The sequence below is a fragment of the Muntiacus reevesi genome, chromosome 16 (assembly GCF_963930625.1).
Source record: "Muntiacus reevesi chromosome 16, mMunRee1.1, whole genome shotgun sequence".
NCBI classification, from domain to species: Eukaryota; Metazoa; Chordata; class Mammalia; order Artiodactyla; family Cervidae; genus Muntiacus; species Muntiacus reevesi.
The window spans coordinates 61,756,608-61,774,726 of record NC_089264.1 but is presented as its reverse complement, the minus strand read 5'-3'; the positions used below and the strand labels follow the sequence as shown (position 1 = coordinate 61,774,726).

At 41.0% G+C, this 18,119-nt stretch overlaps 1 protein-coding gene across 4 annotated transcripts in view; it reads right to left on the bottom strand.

Annotated features, from left to right (window-relative positions):
• Window positions 1-2,256: 2,256 nt before the first annotated feature.
• GABRB1 (gamma-aminobutyric acid type A receptor subunit beta1) overlaps window positions 2,257-18,119 on the bottom strand; it is a 400,975-nt gene continuing 385,112 nt past the window's right edge. For all 4 annotated transcript variants that reach the window (XM_065907309.1, XM_065907310.1, XM_065907311.1 and 1 more), the window contains one exon: window positions 2,257-4,798. In XM_065907309.1, coding sequence (XP_065763381.1) covers window positions 4,457-4,798 — 342 coding nt within the window. In that variant the 3' untranslated portion in view covers window positions 2,257-4,456. The remainder of the gene's footprint in view (window positions 4,799-18,119) is intronic.

Sequence of the window (18,119 nt, the reverse complement as noted above, 5' to 3'; positions counted from 1 at the left end):
GTTTACCCTAATCAACCATCCATCCATTTATATTCTTGTTAAAAGTTCTGGGAAACCTTGTGGAAGGAAAGAAGGTAGAAGCTAAAGCTATTGGTGCAAATGAAGCTTTCAATTCCCTGCGGATTTTGATCACATCTTCCATTCCTGACCCCCTCAAGAGCTTGGGTAATTCAGCATCTGAATATATGAATAGCCATGGATGAGTGATAAAAACACGTCTACTTTTCATGGCATAGTTCCGGGAGCGGCTCGCTAAGATTCTGCTGGTGTGCTGTTCCCGAGGTCCGCGGGGGTGCAGCCTTCTCGGCAGCCCCAGCCCCTTTCAGTGGGGTTGGAGCACGAGGCAGTGATCAGAGACCCCTGGCAGAACTACACAACTGCACACACACAATGGCAGAGAAGGAGCAAGAGCCAAAAGGATTCTGGTTCGGGCCCAAATCACTAATCGTTTCACGTCATGAAAAAAAAGCAAGTGCCTTTTAAGCTGACATTATTTACAATGCTCAGAGTTTTCAGACATCCACCCAGAAGCAGAGGATCACCACGCCACAAGGAACAGTTCAATGAACTATGTACAGAATTTACAAGGAAGTTTACATAATATTCTACATTCCATTAACAACTTCACCTCTGTGTTGACTGTTTGCTGATCTTGTTGTTTGTTTTTCTGTCCTCCTCATCCCAGTAACTGCTGATTGAACCAACGTGAACAAATGCTTGCCCGTTTTTTAACCCTAGTTCCTGGGATAAATTTTGTTTTGTTCAGATTACATTTTGTTCAGAAAAGGAAAAAAAAAAAAAATTGTGGTATATCACCCTTTGTAAAATACTATTCAAAATGGTCCATATAAGAAATCTTGGAGATCTTTTCCTTCTAGCATTATAAATAGATCTTTTTTTAGTTTGTTTGTTTGTTTCACTTGGCAAATTTTGATTGAGCTCTTTCTGAAATGAATATTTATAAAGTAGTCATTGATTTTAGAAAGATGGAATTTAGTCAACATTTCTGTGTATTGTACATAGTGCTTTTTAAGGAAAGCCTATCCTTGGATCCATAAACCAAACTTTATTCTCTGCACCACATTTTCTCTTTGCATTTTCAAGATCCTTCATTGATTGTAATGCACAATAAACATGGCATATATGAAAACACATATCATTTAGTCAACAGAATCACCAACCAGTCTGCTGTTGCTATTTGGCAATGGAGAGGATGGAGGCAACAATCCTGGATACTTCAAGCCCAAAATACATCTTTACCTGGGTCTTTGCCTCACAAAGCTGGTGAGTATAATGCACACTTCACCCCTGGTATTTTTTAAGTCAAGAAACTTGACTGGCAGAAATGAGTGTGTAGTCATCATTGTCAAATGAATGATGAGATTTCTGCTGGGTCCACACAGCTTAAGTCTATGACAGTTCATATCACAGTTTGTGAACATGGGGTCCCGGGGATGTGACTGTGGCATGAGAGAGTGAGTCCATGCAATGTTTAGCCTCCACTGCCACCTGGATAATTTACGAGATTATGGCTATTTTCATGGCTAAAAGAAAACAACCTTTAAACAGTAACACCTCTAGAAGGTAATGATCTGAATCTTTCAGGAATGGGGACCAGTTTGAGGGTACTTGAGAAAGTCTAGCAACTTTTATGTTTTATGTCCATCAGTTGGGGTGAGACAAGGCAGACAGGCAGAGAAGAATTTTTTTCTGTGTACTTTTCATCCTGGAAAGAGAGTGGGTGGGGACCAAGGAGGAGAGGATTTGGCTAGGAAGTATCCAGATGAAGGAAGTGGGGAGAGAGGCTATTAATTAGAAATAGGCAGCTTTTCAATTTTTCTGGCTGTCATTGCCTCTAAAATCAGAGATATTTAACAGGATTTGTGTCTTACTTGCTGTGTCTGTCTACATCCAGAAGGGAATACCGTGACACCATTTTGTACCTGATAATAGATTCAGGCTTACTAGTTTTACATTTTACAAAGGATAAGAGATAAGAATTCAAAATGTTCTTTTTCTCTCCGAGATGCTTTACATCTAAAACTACAGGCATCAAATTCTTCAGACTTTTAAGGCAAGATAATAATAATAAAATTATAAATTACTCAACCTTTTCCAAGAAGAGTGAGCTACACAAGTAAATAAAGAGAAATTGTTTTGCTATGGAACACGGATCAACAGATACTTCACTTCTGAATTAGCATTTCATCCTTAAACACTTTTAAAAGAGTTTTTACATCAAAATGATTCATTCCTGTTAGGTATCAGCCAAAAGTCTTCCATTCTGTGTTTAAAATAAATGACTACATGGTGGTTCCTGGGTGGTCACTGGGAATATTAACCTTACAATCACTGGTATGGCTACATCCCACTCTGTTTGGGCATTTCACTACGGAAAAGCATCTCACCCTGTCAAGGAACTAACTAATCAGAGTTCTGAAATGAATCGCTTCATCCCCAGAGGGTAGAGATTTCCTTGACCAGGGAACTATGATTGTACAACTGAAAACAAATGAAATTTGGTCCCCATGCCTGATTCATTTCTCATGAAACCACTGAAATGATTTGTCCAATTAAAGCAGTGGTTTTATTTTCTTACTAACATATATTATCTATAGCATAACCATTTTTTAATTTGAGGGTTCTCTTTTCCTCTTGTTTTCTAAAAGAACACTTTATAACTCTCTCCTTGGATTTATCAGTGCAAATACACCCTCCTCTTTTCAATTAAGATTATAATCTCTAGCAGCTGATGCTATTGTAAACAGGGGACCTCATCAGCCTTAGGAAGAAAGCCCGGTCATCAAATGAGGCAAACCTCCCTATTATTACCTCAATTCATACCACATATGTAGATCGGGTCCCAAATTGCCTTTATGACTAGTCAGTCAACTTTGGGTTTCACTCAATCATCTTGCAAATGAATATATAGAATTCTTATATACATACTCAGGCTGAACACACACTGCACACAAATAATGAGGCTTTAATGACATAAATGAGATGAATCTCAATGGTAGTTGGTTGATTTGATTAGAATTGTGTGTTGAGCTCTTGAGGGAATACTCCTACTATGATGAGCAAAGTAACCCATGAGCAGAGATAAGGCAGAAGCAGTAACTATGGTAGAGAAGGGCTGTCATTTACGGGCTGTTGTAAATGTCTGAAGGCTCAGTGATGCTGCTATCTGTGGTTTTGCTGTTTTGAAGGTTTTCTGTAAAATAGAGATCTGGCCTTGAAGGGGAATGAGACTAAAGTGGGTATATGTGCATTTCCTGACACATTCGTTTCACATGTTGGAATCCAGAGCTCAGAGAGCAGAGGCATACTGTGCTAGCTGAGAAACTAGCATTACACAGCCAGCGTGTCACCGTTAGACACTGCTCTCTGCAAGGCTAAGAAATATATACCATTTGATTAAAGATTTGGCAGTTCAGGTAACTGCCCAGGCACCCTTTTCACAGCACATACGTCTTGCCTTCCTCATGGAAAGGGCAATATTTTTCTCAAGCAAAAATTCTTACCACTCCTTTCTTCAAAACCCACCTGCCCCAGCCCCCTTTCTCTTAATTTCTGAAGGAGGAACTAGGACAATGTGACGCCATGGCTTCATGGCATGAAGTCAAGTGATTCCAGGCTAAGAAAATAAGTCCAGGGCTGCTCATTTGAAATAGTTTACAAAATTAGTCACTGCCCCCCCCAAACTCATTCTTAACAAGAGGAGAAAAATGTTCCCAGTGGCCACCAGGTTGGATTCTCATGTTAATTTTAAAATCTCCCTGGAAGTCTGAGAAAGAAGCATTTTTCAGAATATCCAGCTTAAAGGTGGAGTGAAGATGGCAGGCTGAGTTTGTATAACTTGGGTTCCAGCTTGCCTATCTCTCCCTTTCTCTGTGGAGCAGGGACTCCTACAATGGACCTGGGGAAGATGGAGAGTGGAAAGGAATCTTCCTTCTTCTAGGCTCCTTTTTATTTTCCCTTCTTCCTGGAGATCTGTAACTTATCAATGGCTTTGTGTTTTTTCTTCTGAGATCCTGGAAATTGTCTTGTTTTTTGGCAGCAGGAGATTGTTACAGCTCACCAGGAGGCCATGCACACCGAGGGCTGAGCTCTCTTTTCATTTGCGTTTAAAAAACAATAAAATCCAGGGCGACTAGAACTGCTAACGATTTACCTATCTAATTTCTCTCTGTGTGTGTGTGTTTGTAAACATGGCAATTAACGAAGCTCTGAAAGAGCCGATAACCTGGACCACAGTAGACTGGAAAAAAATAGTTTTGTTTTTTTCTTTTTGAAGTAAACATGGTGCAGTGATAAAATTGATGTGCAGGACCTAAAACCAACTGGACGGTGAACCTCTTACCTCAAAAAGCACGGCAGCATCGCTGCGAGGGACCTGTGGGGTTAAAAACCGAGAGAAGCGGAAAGAAGTCGCTTAGGACCATGGGGACAGACCTTAGTGCACATAGTACAGCCAGTAAACGACGTTGAAAAGAGAGAAGGTGATGGGGAAGAACATCCGGGACCACTTGTCTATGGCGTTCACGTCGGTCAGGTCGGGGATTTTGACCTTGAGCTGCGAGGCGCGCCTGCGGATGCGCCCTTTGTGCGCGCCGGGCCGGTCCAGCGCGCGCCCGCAGGCCTCGCGGCTGCTCGGCGGCCTCCGGTACTGGATGCTGGCGCTGTCGTAGGCGTACATGCTGGCCTTGGGGTCTGCCGCGCCCGAGGGCGCCTCCGAGCCGCTCGCCTCGTTCCTGATCTCCAGGGTGCTGAGCAGGATGTTGCCGTGCGCATCGACCTGGCCGAGAGAGAGAGTCTCAGGCACAGCTGCCAGGACGCTGGTGGTGCTGCGCCGGGCTCCTTACACCGTCTCGCTGGACGGCTGGTTCTGCCTGTCCCCTGGGGATCCATCTGTCTGTCTGTCTATCTAAGCTTCCCAGGCGGCACTGGTGGTAAAGAGCCCGCCTGCCAATGCAAGCGCCTTAAGAGACACCAGTTCGATCCCTGGGTCAGGAAGATCTCCTGGAGGAGGGCATGGCAACCCATCCCAGTATTCTTTCTTGCTTGGAAAATTCCATGTACAGAGGAGCCTGGTGGGCTATAGTCAAGGGGTCGCAAAGACTCAGACACAGCTGAAGCTATTTAGCACATCTATCTATCATTTATCTACCTACCTGTTGTCTGTCTACTATCTATTTATCTAATCCATCATCTATCAGTCAATCTAATCTACAGTTTGTCTGTGATCCATCATGCATCTATGATTAATCTAATCCATCCATCCATCCATTTTTTATCTGCACTCACAAAACAGTATGTGTGTATGGAATATATATTATATATAATTTATATGCTATATATAGATTATGTAATTTTTGTTTTTCCAAACTACCATTCATTGAATCCATAGAAATAAACTACATATAAAACAAAAAATGCCATATGTATGTGAAAAAATACCATATATGTGTATATGTACATGGCATTTTTCCTTGTTACAAAAGTGATACATGGAAACATTCAAAACTAGAAAGCAATCAGGAAAAAAATTAAAAACTAAAAGCTCATAATTTCACCTTCAGTGTCCATTATTTTTAATATCTTGCTAAACCTCTAGTCTTTTTTTTTAATCCATTTATGCTTACAGACAAGCTCAGCTAGTATACTTTGTTTTAAAATTAAAAACTAAACACTCATAATTTCACCTTCAGTGTCCATTATTTTTAATATATTGCTAAACCTCTAGTCTTTTTTTTTAATCCATTTATGCTTACAGACAAGCTCAGCTAGTATACTTTGTTTTGTAATCTACTTTTGTCAGTTAAGAGTATAAGCTGGTCATCTTTTCATGTTAATAAATATTCCTCTGTGACATAAGGTATTCGTAGCCTATATGGATAAACCATAACTGAATCAATCTCTTTAGATGTTACGGCTTGCTTTGCTTTCATGCTATTAAATAAACAAACCTGAATAGATAGCTCGTGGGAACCTACTATATAGCACAGGAAGCTCAACCTGGTGCTCCGCGATGACCTCGCGGGCTGGGGTGGCTGGGGTCGGGTGAGAGATTCAGGAGGCAGGGGGTATATGTATACACTTAACTGATTCCCACTGTTGTGCAGTAGAAGCTAATACAACACTGCAAAGCAGTTATCCTCCAATAAAATATGAATAAATAAAAAATAAGCCTGCAAAGAACACCTTTTAGCTAAATCTTTGTTCATACCCATCGTTATTTCCCCAGACTAAATTGCCAGAAGTGGAATGGAGTCATTGGTCCGAAGGATATGCTTGGCTATACTTTGATTTTTATCTCTCCACTGTTGCTCATTGTTGCTTCCACGCGTTCCACTGATACCTAATCCAGGTCTCCCGGTTTTTCTCTATGCTATGCCCAGACACACACTTTTGGAACTACAGGAATTCTGAGTACCTTTGGCCTAACACGTTGTGGCTTTAACTTAAAGATGATGTACTTGCAAACTAGCTTACCTGAAGGGGACGTGGCTCATTCATGCAGATGAGTCTAAAGTACCTCCACGGGCAATATAGCAGGTGAATAAAGAAAATAATAACTTAAGTAAGTAAATAAATAAAGACTCTAGAGTTATTAGCACAGTGCCGGGCTTATAGTCAGTGCTCTATAAGTGTTCCATCAATGACATTGATCTCAGTAAACACTGTTGAAAGGTTTTAGTAGGCAAGCAGTGAACCTGGTGATGAAGAAAGAGAGAACCTTGGGAAGAGGCAGAGACAAACGAGAGGAAGAGAAGTACAGAAGGTGAGATGTGATCGCGGTGTATCACAGGCAAGATAACCAGGATTTATTGTGCCCACCATGTGCCTAGCATTATGGTAGATGCTTCACTTATATTACTCATTTAGTCTTACAACAGCACACAGCCTCAAGTTTACATCCTGGTAGGTGCCAGACCTGAGATGACAACCCACGTTCTGTCTGAGTCAGAGTTCATGTGGTTTTTGCTGAGAATGAACCACTTCACAGCCCTTGGCCAGCATCACCTCCTGCAGTGAGTTTAGTGATGCAGTTGATAGATTTAAGCTTTTAGTTGGTCGGAGAGAGAAATGGTGATTGAATCTGGTCTCTGTTTCCCTCTCCTTCTCATCTGTCATCACTTCTCTCTGAAGCATTTTGCTGTAATAATGAAGCTCCCCACTATGCCCTCACCTAGGACATCTATTGGTTTCTTTATTCAAGGAATTATTATTATGTTTTGACATTGTTGTTAGTAACTATTATCTATTAAATCCTACTGTGTAACTTATCTCAGTATTTTTAAGAATGCTATGAAATATATAACATTATTCTAGCTCAGCAGATGGGGAAACTGAGACTCAGGTTAAGTAAATTACCTAAGATTTAACAAAAAATAAGTAACCAATCTGGAGTTAAAACATACAATACTCTTTATCTCAAATATCATTTTTTTCTCCTCTTTGCAGATTGTTGTTGGTATTCAGTCACAAAATTGTGTCCAACTCTCTTTTCTTCAAGGCTCAATTTAAATTTTACTTCCTCTGTGTAGCTGTGATAGTAACCTCAGGCATGCTCTCTCTGTCCCCCTCTCTCCCGACCTTTATTGATTGCTTACTATGTGCCAGCTACAGGGCTAGGCATCAAGGATGCGTGCGCACACGCACACACACACACACGTATAATATAGTGTAAATTTATGGTGGAAAAAGTCATGCTTGTGGAAGTTTCTGATACTAAAGAGGATAGCAGGGTTGAAGTGACAAGGAGAAAATTCTTGGATTCATTAAAGAAGGGACAAGTACATTAGAAGATAAGGTAATGCATGTGATTTGATTGTGAAACAGTCAAGAGAATCATCAAACATGCATTTTGTCCTTGAGATAATAATCTCCTTAGAGATACAAGAATAAGGCATAATATTGAAAGTGACAAAAGTTTTTAAGCAAATGCCCAGTGGTATAGTAGAGACCATGATTAGGGTTCATAAAAGTGAGAAATCATTGGGATTCACAGAAGGCTTCATGAGGACCTGGGGCTTGTACTGAATCTTAGAGGGTGGGGAGAGGACAGAGCCAAGGACTAGAAGCTGAAAACTGTTCTCATCTTGGTTTTGTTATTAACTCAGGCTCCTCATCCATAAATGAGAGGTTTTCACTAGGTTATCTCACGGCTTGTTTCTAATTTTTGACAAACTTTCATTATGGAGAATAGTCCAGGCAGAAGATACAGCATTCTAAAAAAGTTTTTTTGTAAAATGGAATCACTTGATCTGTATTGTATGCATCGTTAAGTTACATTATTATGAAATCCCTTTAAAGTAAACAAGTTTCTAGAATTTAGAATCAGCCAGTGAAGCATACAGATGCTGCTCATTAAGCACAAGTCACGGCAAACAAGTTACATTTTATTAAGATATTTTGTTAACCTCGGTGCAAACTCAAAGGTATTAACACTTTTAAATTGCATGATGTCTATTAGTTTGTGCAAATCCCTTAAGTATTCTGTTACTGGCTAGAAATCGTAGCTTTAAGTGGTTTGGCATATAAAATATTGAGACCATTTCTGAAGCTACCCCTTGAAAGCAGATTCGATTACTGTATAGTTAAATCAACATTATCGTGCTCTCTGTCTAATAAATGTTTGTTGAGTGCCTACTTTGTGTTGGGCACTATTCCAGACACTGATGAAGGAATCAGTTCCTCCACAAGCAAGAGAGCATCACACCCTACATTTTAGAATTCAAAAATCCTTACTAACAAAGCTCCTTAATCTTGTACTCTCCTTTACAAACGCTGTGACTGGTCCCCGTCTCCTGTGAAGTCACAGGGATAGTTGCTCAGTCGTGTCCATCACCATGGGCTGTGGCCCAGGCTCCTCTGTCCACGGGATGCTCCAGGCAGGAATCCTGGGGTGGGCTGCCAGGCCCTCCTCACAGGGCAGCTTACGTATGTCTAAAGGGTCTCCCTGGTGGCTCAGCTGGTAAAGAATCCACCTGCAATGCAGGAGACCCCAGTTCAATTCCTGAGTCAGGAAGATCCGCTGGAGAAGGGATGGGCTACCCACTCCAGCACTCTTGGGCTTCTCTGGTGGCTCAGCTGGTAAAGAATCCACCTGCAATGCAGGAGACCTGGGTTCCATCCCTGGGTTGGGAAGATCCCCTGGAGACAGAAAGTCTACCCACTCCTGTATCCTGGCTTGGAGAATTCCATGGCCTCTGTAGTTCATGGGGTTGCAAAGAGTCAGACACGACTGAGTGACTTCCACTCTCACTTTCAAAGGCACCTCAGGCTAGAGCAGAACTCTTGATTCTCTCTTTTCTTATCCAACTGGTTGCCCCCACCCAATGTCCCACTAGAATATCACTCCAGGAGGGCAAGGACTTTGTCTTATTCTCTATTTCTCCAGACTTGAGAAAAGTGCTTGGCACTTATACACATGGTCAGTAAATACCTGCTGAATGAATGGATGATAGTAAATGGGATGAAAGGTCATGGTGGTTAACGTTATGTGTCAACTTGACCAGTCTATAGCGCCCAGTTATTTGGTCAAGCACTTGTCTAGATGTTGCTGCGAATGTATTTTGTAAATGTGACTGACATTTTCATCTAGCTCCTGTTAAATAAGATTTAGCCTGATGATCTGGGTGGCCTTATCCCATCCCTTAAAAGTTTCAAGAGTGAGAGCGGAAGTTTCTCAGAGCAGAAATTCTGTCTCAAACCTGAAACAGAGATCCTGCCTGAGTTTTCAGCACACTCTACTGTTTTCGGACTTTCCAATCTCCACAAATTCATGAGCCAGTTCCTTAAAGTAAATCTCTTTTTGCAAGTGTGCTGGTTCTGTTTCCGTTGGTTCCAGTTCTCTGGAGAACCCTGAGTGATGCGAAAGGACGGCAAGAATCGGGCGGGCTGTGGCCCAGGGAGCACTGAACTGCTGGCCGTGCTCCCTCTCAGCAGAAACCCCGAGTGAATGCGCACATTCATTTCCTAGTTCAGGTTCAACCTCTGTTCTGCCCCTTTCATCTCATTCACCCTCTGCTTCTCTCTGCCCCCAACATTCCCAAAGAGTCCCTTGGGCTGTTAAAAATGTTGTCACTACCTAAGTTGAACTGTTTAGGATATTTTCAATAGCTGAACTCATTACAGTGTAGTTGGAATAAAGTATAATCTTGCTTTCAGTGGCAATTTTAAAATCTCCTTTAATACCTCTGGGTTCAATCTACTTTGCAAACAGAAAGTGATTTCCTTGCTATTAACCAATTCAACTAGATTTCCATTTACTGAGAGGTTCTGAAGTCCAGGGGAGGAAGCCAAGAGAAGCGATGCTGGCCACAGGGTGGGCTGCCCACTGGAAGCCTCCAATGGACTGAATGAAGCTGTCCGGCGCGCTCGCTGCCTTCGCCTGCAGAGCGTGGACAGCCACACGGCCGCACGCTCCATCGCTGATCCCGCTCAGGTAACGAACCGCAGTTGTGATGTCGCTGTCAGCCTTTAGCTCTCACCAGAGCTGCCAGACCCCAGCCCTTTGGTCTCAGATTCCTGCAACATTTTTCCTTTGAGGGGAGCTGGGGGATGGGAGCTTTGCTGGAGATGATCTGCATACCTCTTTGCTTCTTCTGATGATATAGTGGCTGAAGTGGAAATACCATTTCAAGAAGCAATAGAAGGTTAGGCATGAACCTACATAAATCTAAACATTATGCAATTTGGGAACATTATGTAATTTGTTCATAGGAACAAAGGAAACACCTGGCAAATTTCCCAGAACTTTACTCAGTCGATAAATTTTATCCTCAATTCCTTTCATTCCCTTGTTTCTCCCATCCCGTGTGTGAGCAGGTTGTAATGGCTCTGCTTTTAAATGCATCCTGATTATGATCACTTCTCCACATCACCTCTGGCCACATAATTTATCTTCCTTTTTTCCAGGACCAAAACCCTGTGGTCTTCTCTCTACATAGCAGCTGCAGTGATCCTTTCAAATATAAAACAGAACTTGTCTTCTTTTTGAATCTTCTAGCAACTTCCAAAGTCACGGAATAAAATCCAATTTCCTCGTTCAGATCCACAAATCACCATGTGACTTGGCTACCACAGGCACCTCTGTCCTCATTGCCTGCTACTCTGCTTCTTAGCTCTCTGCTCCAGCCACACCGGCTTTGGTTGGCTGCCGTTTAAGCGCCTACGTCCTCGGGCCATTGTCGCCTGCTGTTCCTACCTCCTGGTATGCTGTTGCTTAGATTGCTGCCTGAAGAAAATCTTCATTTTCTTCACCATAATTATCATCTGCCATTATATCACGCATTTATATACACATTTGTCAATAATCTTCAGCTGAAATGTAAGCTCCAGGAGAATAGCTGCTTTTCTGTTGCTATTGGTCATTACTGTATATCCTCCTTGCTTTTTCAGAACCGAACCTTAGATAGTCCTAAGGAGGGGCTAGGTAAATGAATGAGAAACTCTCTGAGCTCTGTTTGAGTTCAGTGGATAAGGACACTTGAGTAGCTAGAATCTCTAGAGTAGTGATTCTCAGACATTACCGTGCATCCAAATCCATTGGGAAACTTGTTAAAACTATGAGTTTGAGCTCATTTTGTTCTAGACTAAGACTTTCCCAATCGGCATTTCACAGACACATCTCAAGGGTCCTAGTTAGCTCTTGTGTACCTGGCTTTAATTGAAGTCTTGGCAGATAGATAACCCACAGAAATTATTTCATTTCCAGGTGACCAGGAGTTGATTACAGACATGCATGGTTCAGTGGGCTCCCCAGGTGGCACCAGCGGTAAGGGACCCACCCGCCAATGCAGGAGACGCAAGAGATACGGGTTAATCCCAGGGTCGGGCAGATCCCCGGAGGAGGGCATGGAAGCCCACTACCGTATTCTTACCTGACAATCCCATGGACAGAGGGGCCTGGTGGGCTACAATCCATAGGGTTGCAAAGAGTCGGACTTGACTGAAGCGACTTAGCACGCAGATATGCACGCATGGTTCAAGCCTGAGGGATACGTGATATGAAGGTTGGGGACTGATTTCCTAAGTTGATGTTAGTGGGAATTTATTGAGCTTTGAGTGGAAAGTGATGGAAACAAGAAAGTAGAAACTATTTTATACATAGAAGCATTTTATACCTAGATAAAGTGTTCACTGATTGCTTAGGGAGGCCCAATATTTGAGATGATTGCTTTTTACAATTAAATTTAAAATTATTTATAAGCAGCAAATTCAGTCAATTTTGAATGATACAAATAAGGGCCATTTTTAAAAACTCATCTTCAGTGAAGCCCGTTTAGATATTCATTTAAAATGTCAAGGGTAGTATTTTACTCTTCAGTTATAGAAGAGAGTGAGTGAGTGATTTTGGCTAGAATAATAATTGTTTTTCACACAGCTGTAAAGGAGATATTTAGAGTGTGTAGTGTCCATATGTGTGTGGACATCTTGGAATTTGTGGATATGTCATCTAAGTGGATAAGTCCTTGTTACTGCATCTCATCAGATAGAATCTTCTTACTGCATTAGCCAAGGCTGCTTAAGGCAATCAACCCACCACTTCTCCACTTTATTCCTCCCAATCAGAGAAGACAATGGAAGAAAGGCAGTGTGGAGTTATCAGTCAGCTTGGATTCTAAATAAGGACGTCAGGAGAAGAAAACTGCTGGGAAAAGATTTGTTAGGGCCACTTAAAGTATCAACTCAGGTCCATGCTATCCACTGATACCATACGTCATTGTTACCACTAAATAACAGTCCTTCGTTAGAATAAAGGTCCTTCACTAAAAAATATTATATATATTTTTAATTATATATATATATTTAATTATATATATATATTTATATATATATATTTAATTATATATATATATATATATATAAATTCTACAAAGTACCAAGTAGTGCGCATATTGGGAAAGGGTTAAATTTTTGTTTTTGTAGTCATTGGAATATAACAGGAAAAATGTTACGAGTTACACATGAATTCTAAGGTCATGCCTATTTGGTTTTAAAATAAATTTATTAGTTTACTTATTATTTTAAAAGTCATTTAAACGCCTATTTTGTGCAGGTTCTGTGAAAAGCACTGGAATATCAAGGCCAGAAGACACAGCGTCTGCATCGAGGCCTGCTTTTCTGCTTTATGCATCTATGATTACCTGGCACTGTGTGTGTTTCCTTACGTGTGTAATGTTCACTGCTGATGGGTGATACAGTTGTGTGTGTGAGATTACCTGTCTCCCTCATCCAAATGCAGGCTTCTGTTTTATTCATTGCTGACTATATCCCCAATGCACAGAGTATTCATACAGTATAAAGTCATTACATAAAACATATGTTTTAAAACATATTTGTTTTTAAAAAATAGTTAAGCATAAAGTGCAGTGGAAAGGTAGCAGAGGAGAACCGACTCAGCCTGAGGAATGAGGAAAAACCTCAGCCAAGAGTTCACTAGGGAGCAAGTCATGAAGAGATTCCGAAGAGTGAAAACGTGGCATTCAGGAAAAACTGTGAGCTGAACTTCTGGAGCAAAGAGTGTCAGTGGACGGGAGAAGAAAGAGAAGTCTGGCAGGGGAGGGAAGCAGAAGACCACAGTGGGCCTGGACTCCACGTTGAGGAGACTGGATGTTGTCTTCAGGCAAAGGCTCCGGCTGGGTCTGCTGGGTGCCTGTAGGTTTGACCTGTCCGAGTCCGTTCACCTTCCTCTGACAACACTGCCTGGATATTCGCTTGTTGCGTGTGGCTGAGGAGGGCCTGACTGCATCTACTAGGCTCTGGGGACAGACCTGTGACCTAGACCTGGGTATCTAATTTTCTATCTTCCTGAGGGATTGATTTCTGCATGAGAATGTGACTCAAGTTGGTCCCAAAAGACTCAATCCTGGGATTTTTCTTTTTTTTTGGTTGGAACTATTTGGTATAAGAAAGTACTTTTGCATTGAGGTTGAAGATCTTTGATACTATAAACTTTGGGGACACCATGAAAGAAGGATCTACTAAAATAAAACTAACATAAAGGAAAGAAATATTAAGATATGAAGAGATATGCTCTCTGATGACATTGTTTAAACATCTAGACTTAGCCACATGTAAAATTAAAACCTTTGCTGGACCTTCCAATTGTGTGGGCCCCCAAAGTCCTCTGACCTCTTTTTTTTTTTTAGCCAGTTAGATTTTCTTAAGCCAGTAAGATAGACTTCTCTCTCATTCACAGAAGAATCCTAGTTGTTTGAGTATAGAAGAAATTGGAGGCTAGATGCCAGAAAGAAGGTGTGTGTGAGAGAGAGATTTTGAGATTTCTGGAGAAAATTAGACTGTTAAACTGCTGAAGGCTCTGGTGATTAGGTATGTCAAGTCAAGACTAGAGAACAAAATATGGACCACACCAGATTTGGGCAAGGGTTTGAAGGCTAAAGAAGTTTGTGAACTGTTAATACAAACTCAGAAATCAAAGGCCCTATCTGGATTTCTCTAGAATCCAAGCTGCTAAGTTGGAATAGTTAAATTTTCATTGAAGGCTGAGGGAAAGGCAGTGATGTGGGGTGGGGCCCTGGCTCAAAGGCTAATATATGCATATCAAGCTGGTCTAAGGAGAGCTGTTTACCTTTATGAAGCCTATTTTCACATGCATTTTATATTCTGGAATTAGCCACAATACAGAGCTTATTTACATTTAGAAAGTGGTCTGAAAGTTTAGATGGTTAACTGTAGAGAATAGGAATGGGAGGAAAGAAGCCAGATTACAGTATCAACATTTGACTGTGAAGGGAAAAATTCTCTCCTGACTAGGGTTCCACCTGCCCACTGGGCATGACTCTTCGGCAGATTTCACCAGTGTCCCCCATGACTTCTAATGATTCTGAATCAGTCTTTGATCAAAGACCACCCATGCAATCATTCCATCTTGGCTGGATCTATTTGCAAATGGGCATCGTGGCTAGCAATATAACCGTATTTGTTCCAAGTTAGTGTAAAAGTGGCTCTGAAGTAGTTTACTTACAACTTCTTTGTACTGAGAAATCTATCCTTCAAAATTCTAAATACCATCTCTTATTTCAAATGATGTCTGAGTGGTTTATGAATCTGCAGTCTTTACTACCTAACAGGTTGAAACTATCCTAATGTCTTGATTGAGCATCGGAACTCATATGAAAAGATGCTTCAGTTCAGAGGTGGAGATATAAATCAAGATAAAGCAAGTACTTCTGAAGCTTCAATACAGATACTCCTTGACAGTACTGCCCAGCCATGACTCTGACAGTAATGTGTAATAAATGATCACTGCCTTTCAATGCTCTAGGGTACCAAGGCCATTATTAAGGATCCCTTAAGTAAACATTGTCTGGGACTAGAATATATAGTTCATTTGAATGCAGCAGTTTATAAGCATCTAAAAGGAAGGAGGGAGATCATCCAACCATTATATTAAAGGAAAAATCTAATATTTTCTATTTTTTAAACTTAACCAGGGGGTAGCATTTTAAAATACCATACAGGTTGTATTATTGACATCCCTGCTGGAGATGACGCCCTGAACAGATGCCGCGATGCGCTTGCTTTGTTACTGACACGTTGTCTGCCTGTGCCCGTTTCAGAAGAGAGCAAGGAAGTCAGGAACTGGAAAACCCAGGTAGCCACAGGGACGCCTATAATTTCCTTGAGATAGTACTGGCCTATTATTATTCCACTTAAATCTGAAGAAGTTTATAAAATCTTATCCATAACACTCATTTGAAGATTCTATTTTTCTGATGTTATATCACTGTGATTCAGAAAGAATAGCAGAGATTGATAGAAAGTACACTTGAAGAACTGTTAAAAATCAAACTGATAGAAACAGTAAGTCTGGAGGAGAAGCTAAAATGAGCCACAGATAATGTCTTTTTCTTGCTTATTATAAACACATAAGAATTTTATAAAACACTGTGATATAACACTCAGCACCCTGTGTGGTAACTAAGAGCTCATCTTGACTTGAAAAGGCTTCTCTGGCAGTCATTCATTCAAAAAGTGCTTATTTGGTATTTTCTCAATTCTAGTCACTGAGGAAAGAACAATAAACATAGTAGACTGGACCCTGGTGTCTATCCTGGGGAAGCTTGGAGTCTAATAAAGAGACAGAGGTTATAAAAATAATTACACACATAAATTAATTATACACATACTCAATATTGTGGTAAGTCTTAAGGCAGAAAAGCACAGAATGTCATGAGAACAAATCACAAGGGCATCAACATAAATTAATTCCTACCTGGATACTTCCCATTTCTTTATTTGGTTCAGACAGTAAGGAATCTGCCTACGATACAGGAGAGCAGGCTTTGATCCTTGGGTTGGGAGGATCCCTTGGAGCAGGGCATGGCAACCTGCTGCAGTATTCTTGCCTTGAAAATTCCATGGACGGGGGCCTGGCAGGCTACAGTCCATGGGGTCACAAAAAGAGTCTGAGAAATTAATACGTTTCATCTCTTCATGTATTATGTTAAACTTTCCCTATGGCCCTTATTTTAAACTTTTTATTTTGAAATTACGTAGATTTCTGGAAAGTTGCAAAGATAGCACTTTGTAAGAGAGATTGAGTGTATTCTTCACCCAGTTTCTCCCACTGAATACATCTTACTTAACTGTAGTACAGTATCAGAACCAGGAAACTGATATTAATGTAAGTATGTATCAGTTCAGTTCAGTTGCTCAGTCGCGTCCGACTCTTTGAGATCCCATGAATAGCAGCATGCCAGGCCTCCCTGCTCATCACCAACTCCTAGAGTTCACCCAAACTCATGTCCATCGAGTCAGTGATGCCATCCAGCCATCTCATCCTCTGTCGCCCCCTTCTCCTCCTGCCTCCAATCCCTCCCAGCATCAGGGTATTTTCCAGTGAGTCACCCTGCTTATTTAACTTATATGCAACTCTATAATGTTGTCATTTTAAAAGCATTATATAAACACAATCATACATACATAATCTTTTAAGATTGACTTTTCTCACTTGTCATAATGCCCTTGAGATCCAGCCAAGCTGTTGCCTGTATCAGTGATTCATTACTTTTTATCGGGCTATTACTTCACGGTGTGAATGCATAATAGTTTGTTTAACCATTCACCTGTATGTGTGCTCAGTTGCTTCAGTGCCCCTTTTTGTGACCCTGTGAACTGTAACCCACCAGGCACCTGTGTCCTTGGAATTCTCTAGGCAAGAACACTGGAGTGGGTCGCCATGCCCTCCTCCAGGGGATCTTCGCGACCCAGGGGTCGAACACATGTCTCTCGTCTCCTGCATCGGCAGGTGGGTTCTTTACTAGTGCCACCTGGGAAGCCCAGCCATTTACGTATTATAGGATATTTTGGCTGTTTCCTGTGAACTTCTAAATATATTGATTATAGTTATCATTATTAATTATAACCATCATTTTTAACCCAACATCTGGGATATTTGCAGGTCTGTTTTATTGACTAAGTTTCTTTCTCTTGACTATAGGCATTTATTTTTCCTATTTCTTCTCATGTCCAGAAATCTTTTATTACTAAACTAGACATGTTGGGATATACCATAGAGACTGGATTTTGTTATCTTCCCTGACAAATCTTGAGTTTTGTTTTGAAATTAAGTTAAATCACTAACAGATCCCCAAGAATGTGTAGACTTGATTTTATGTGTTGTTCGGGTGAGTCTATTTTAGCTTTTCCCTTAACTCAAGGGGAATTTCATATTCTTGTGACTTAGTCTTTACTTCTAAGGTGTGATCTTTTTAGGGGTTTTAATGGAAAGCTTAATATATTTACCAACCTGCCCTAAATGGCTGGATTCAGACTCCCACCTGACTTCCATATGGCAGATAACCGCTGAAATCTCTGTTCATCTCTCCCCCTCTCCCAGCCTTTCAGCTGCTTTTTTTTCCCTCTCTCTGGCTTTCTTGGCATTTTACCTATATTTGTAACTCAAGGATCATCCAAGGATTCATGGGAAGTTTATACTTAGATTTCGGGTTTCTCTTGTGGCTTCACTTCTTCCTAAAATTTCTAGGAACTCTGGAAGCACCAAACTCCATGCTCTGATTTATCAGATCAACAAAACTGCAGTTTTTTTTGCTGATATTCCCCCAGCCTGCACCTTCCAGGAT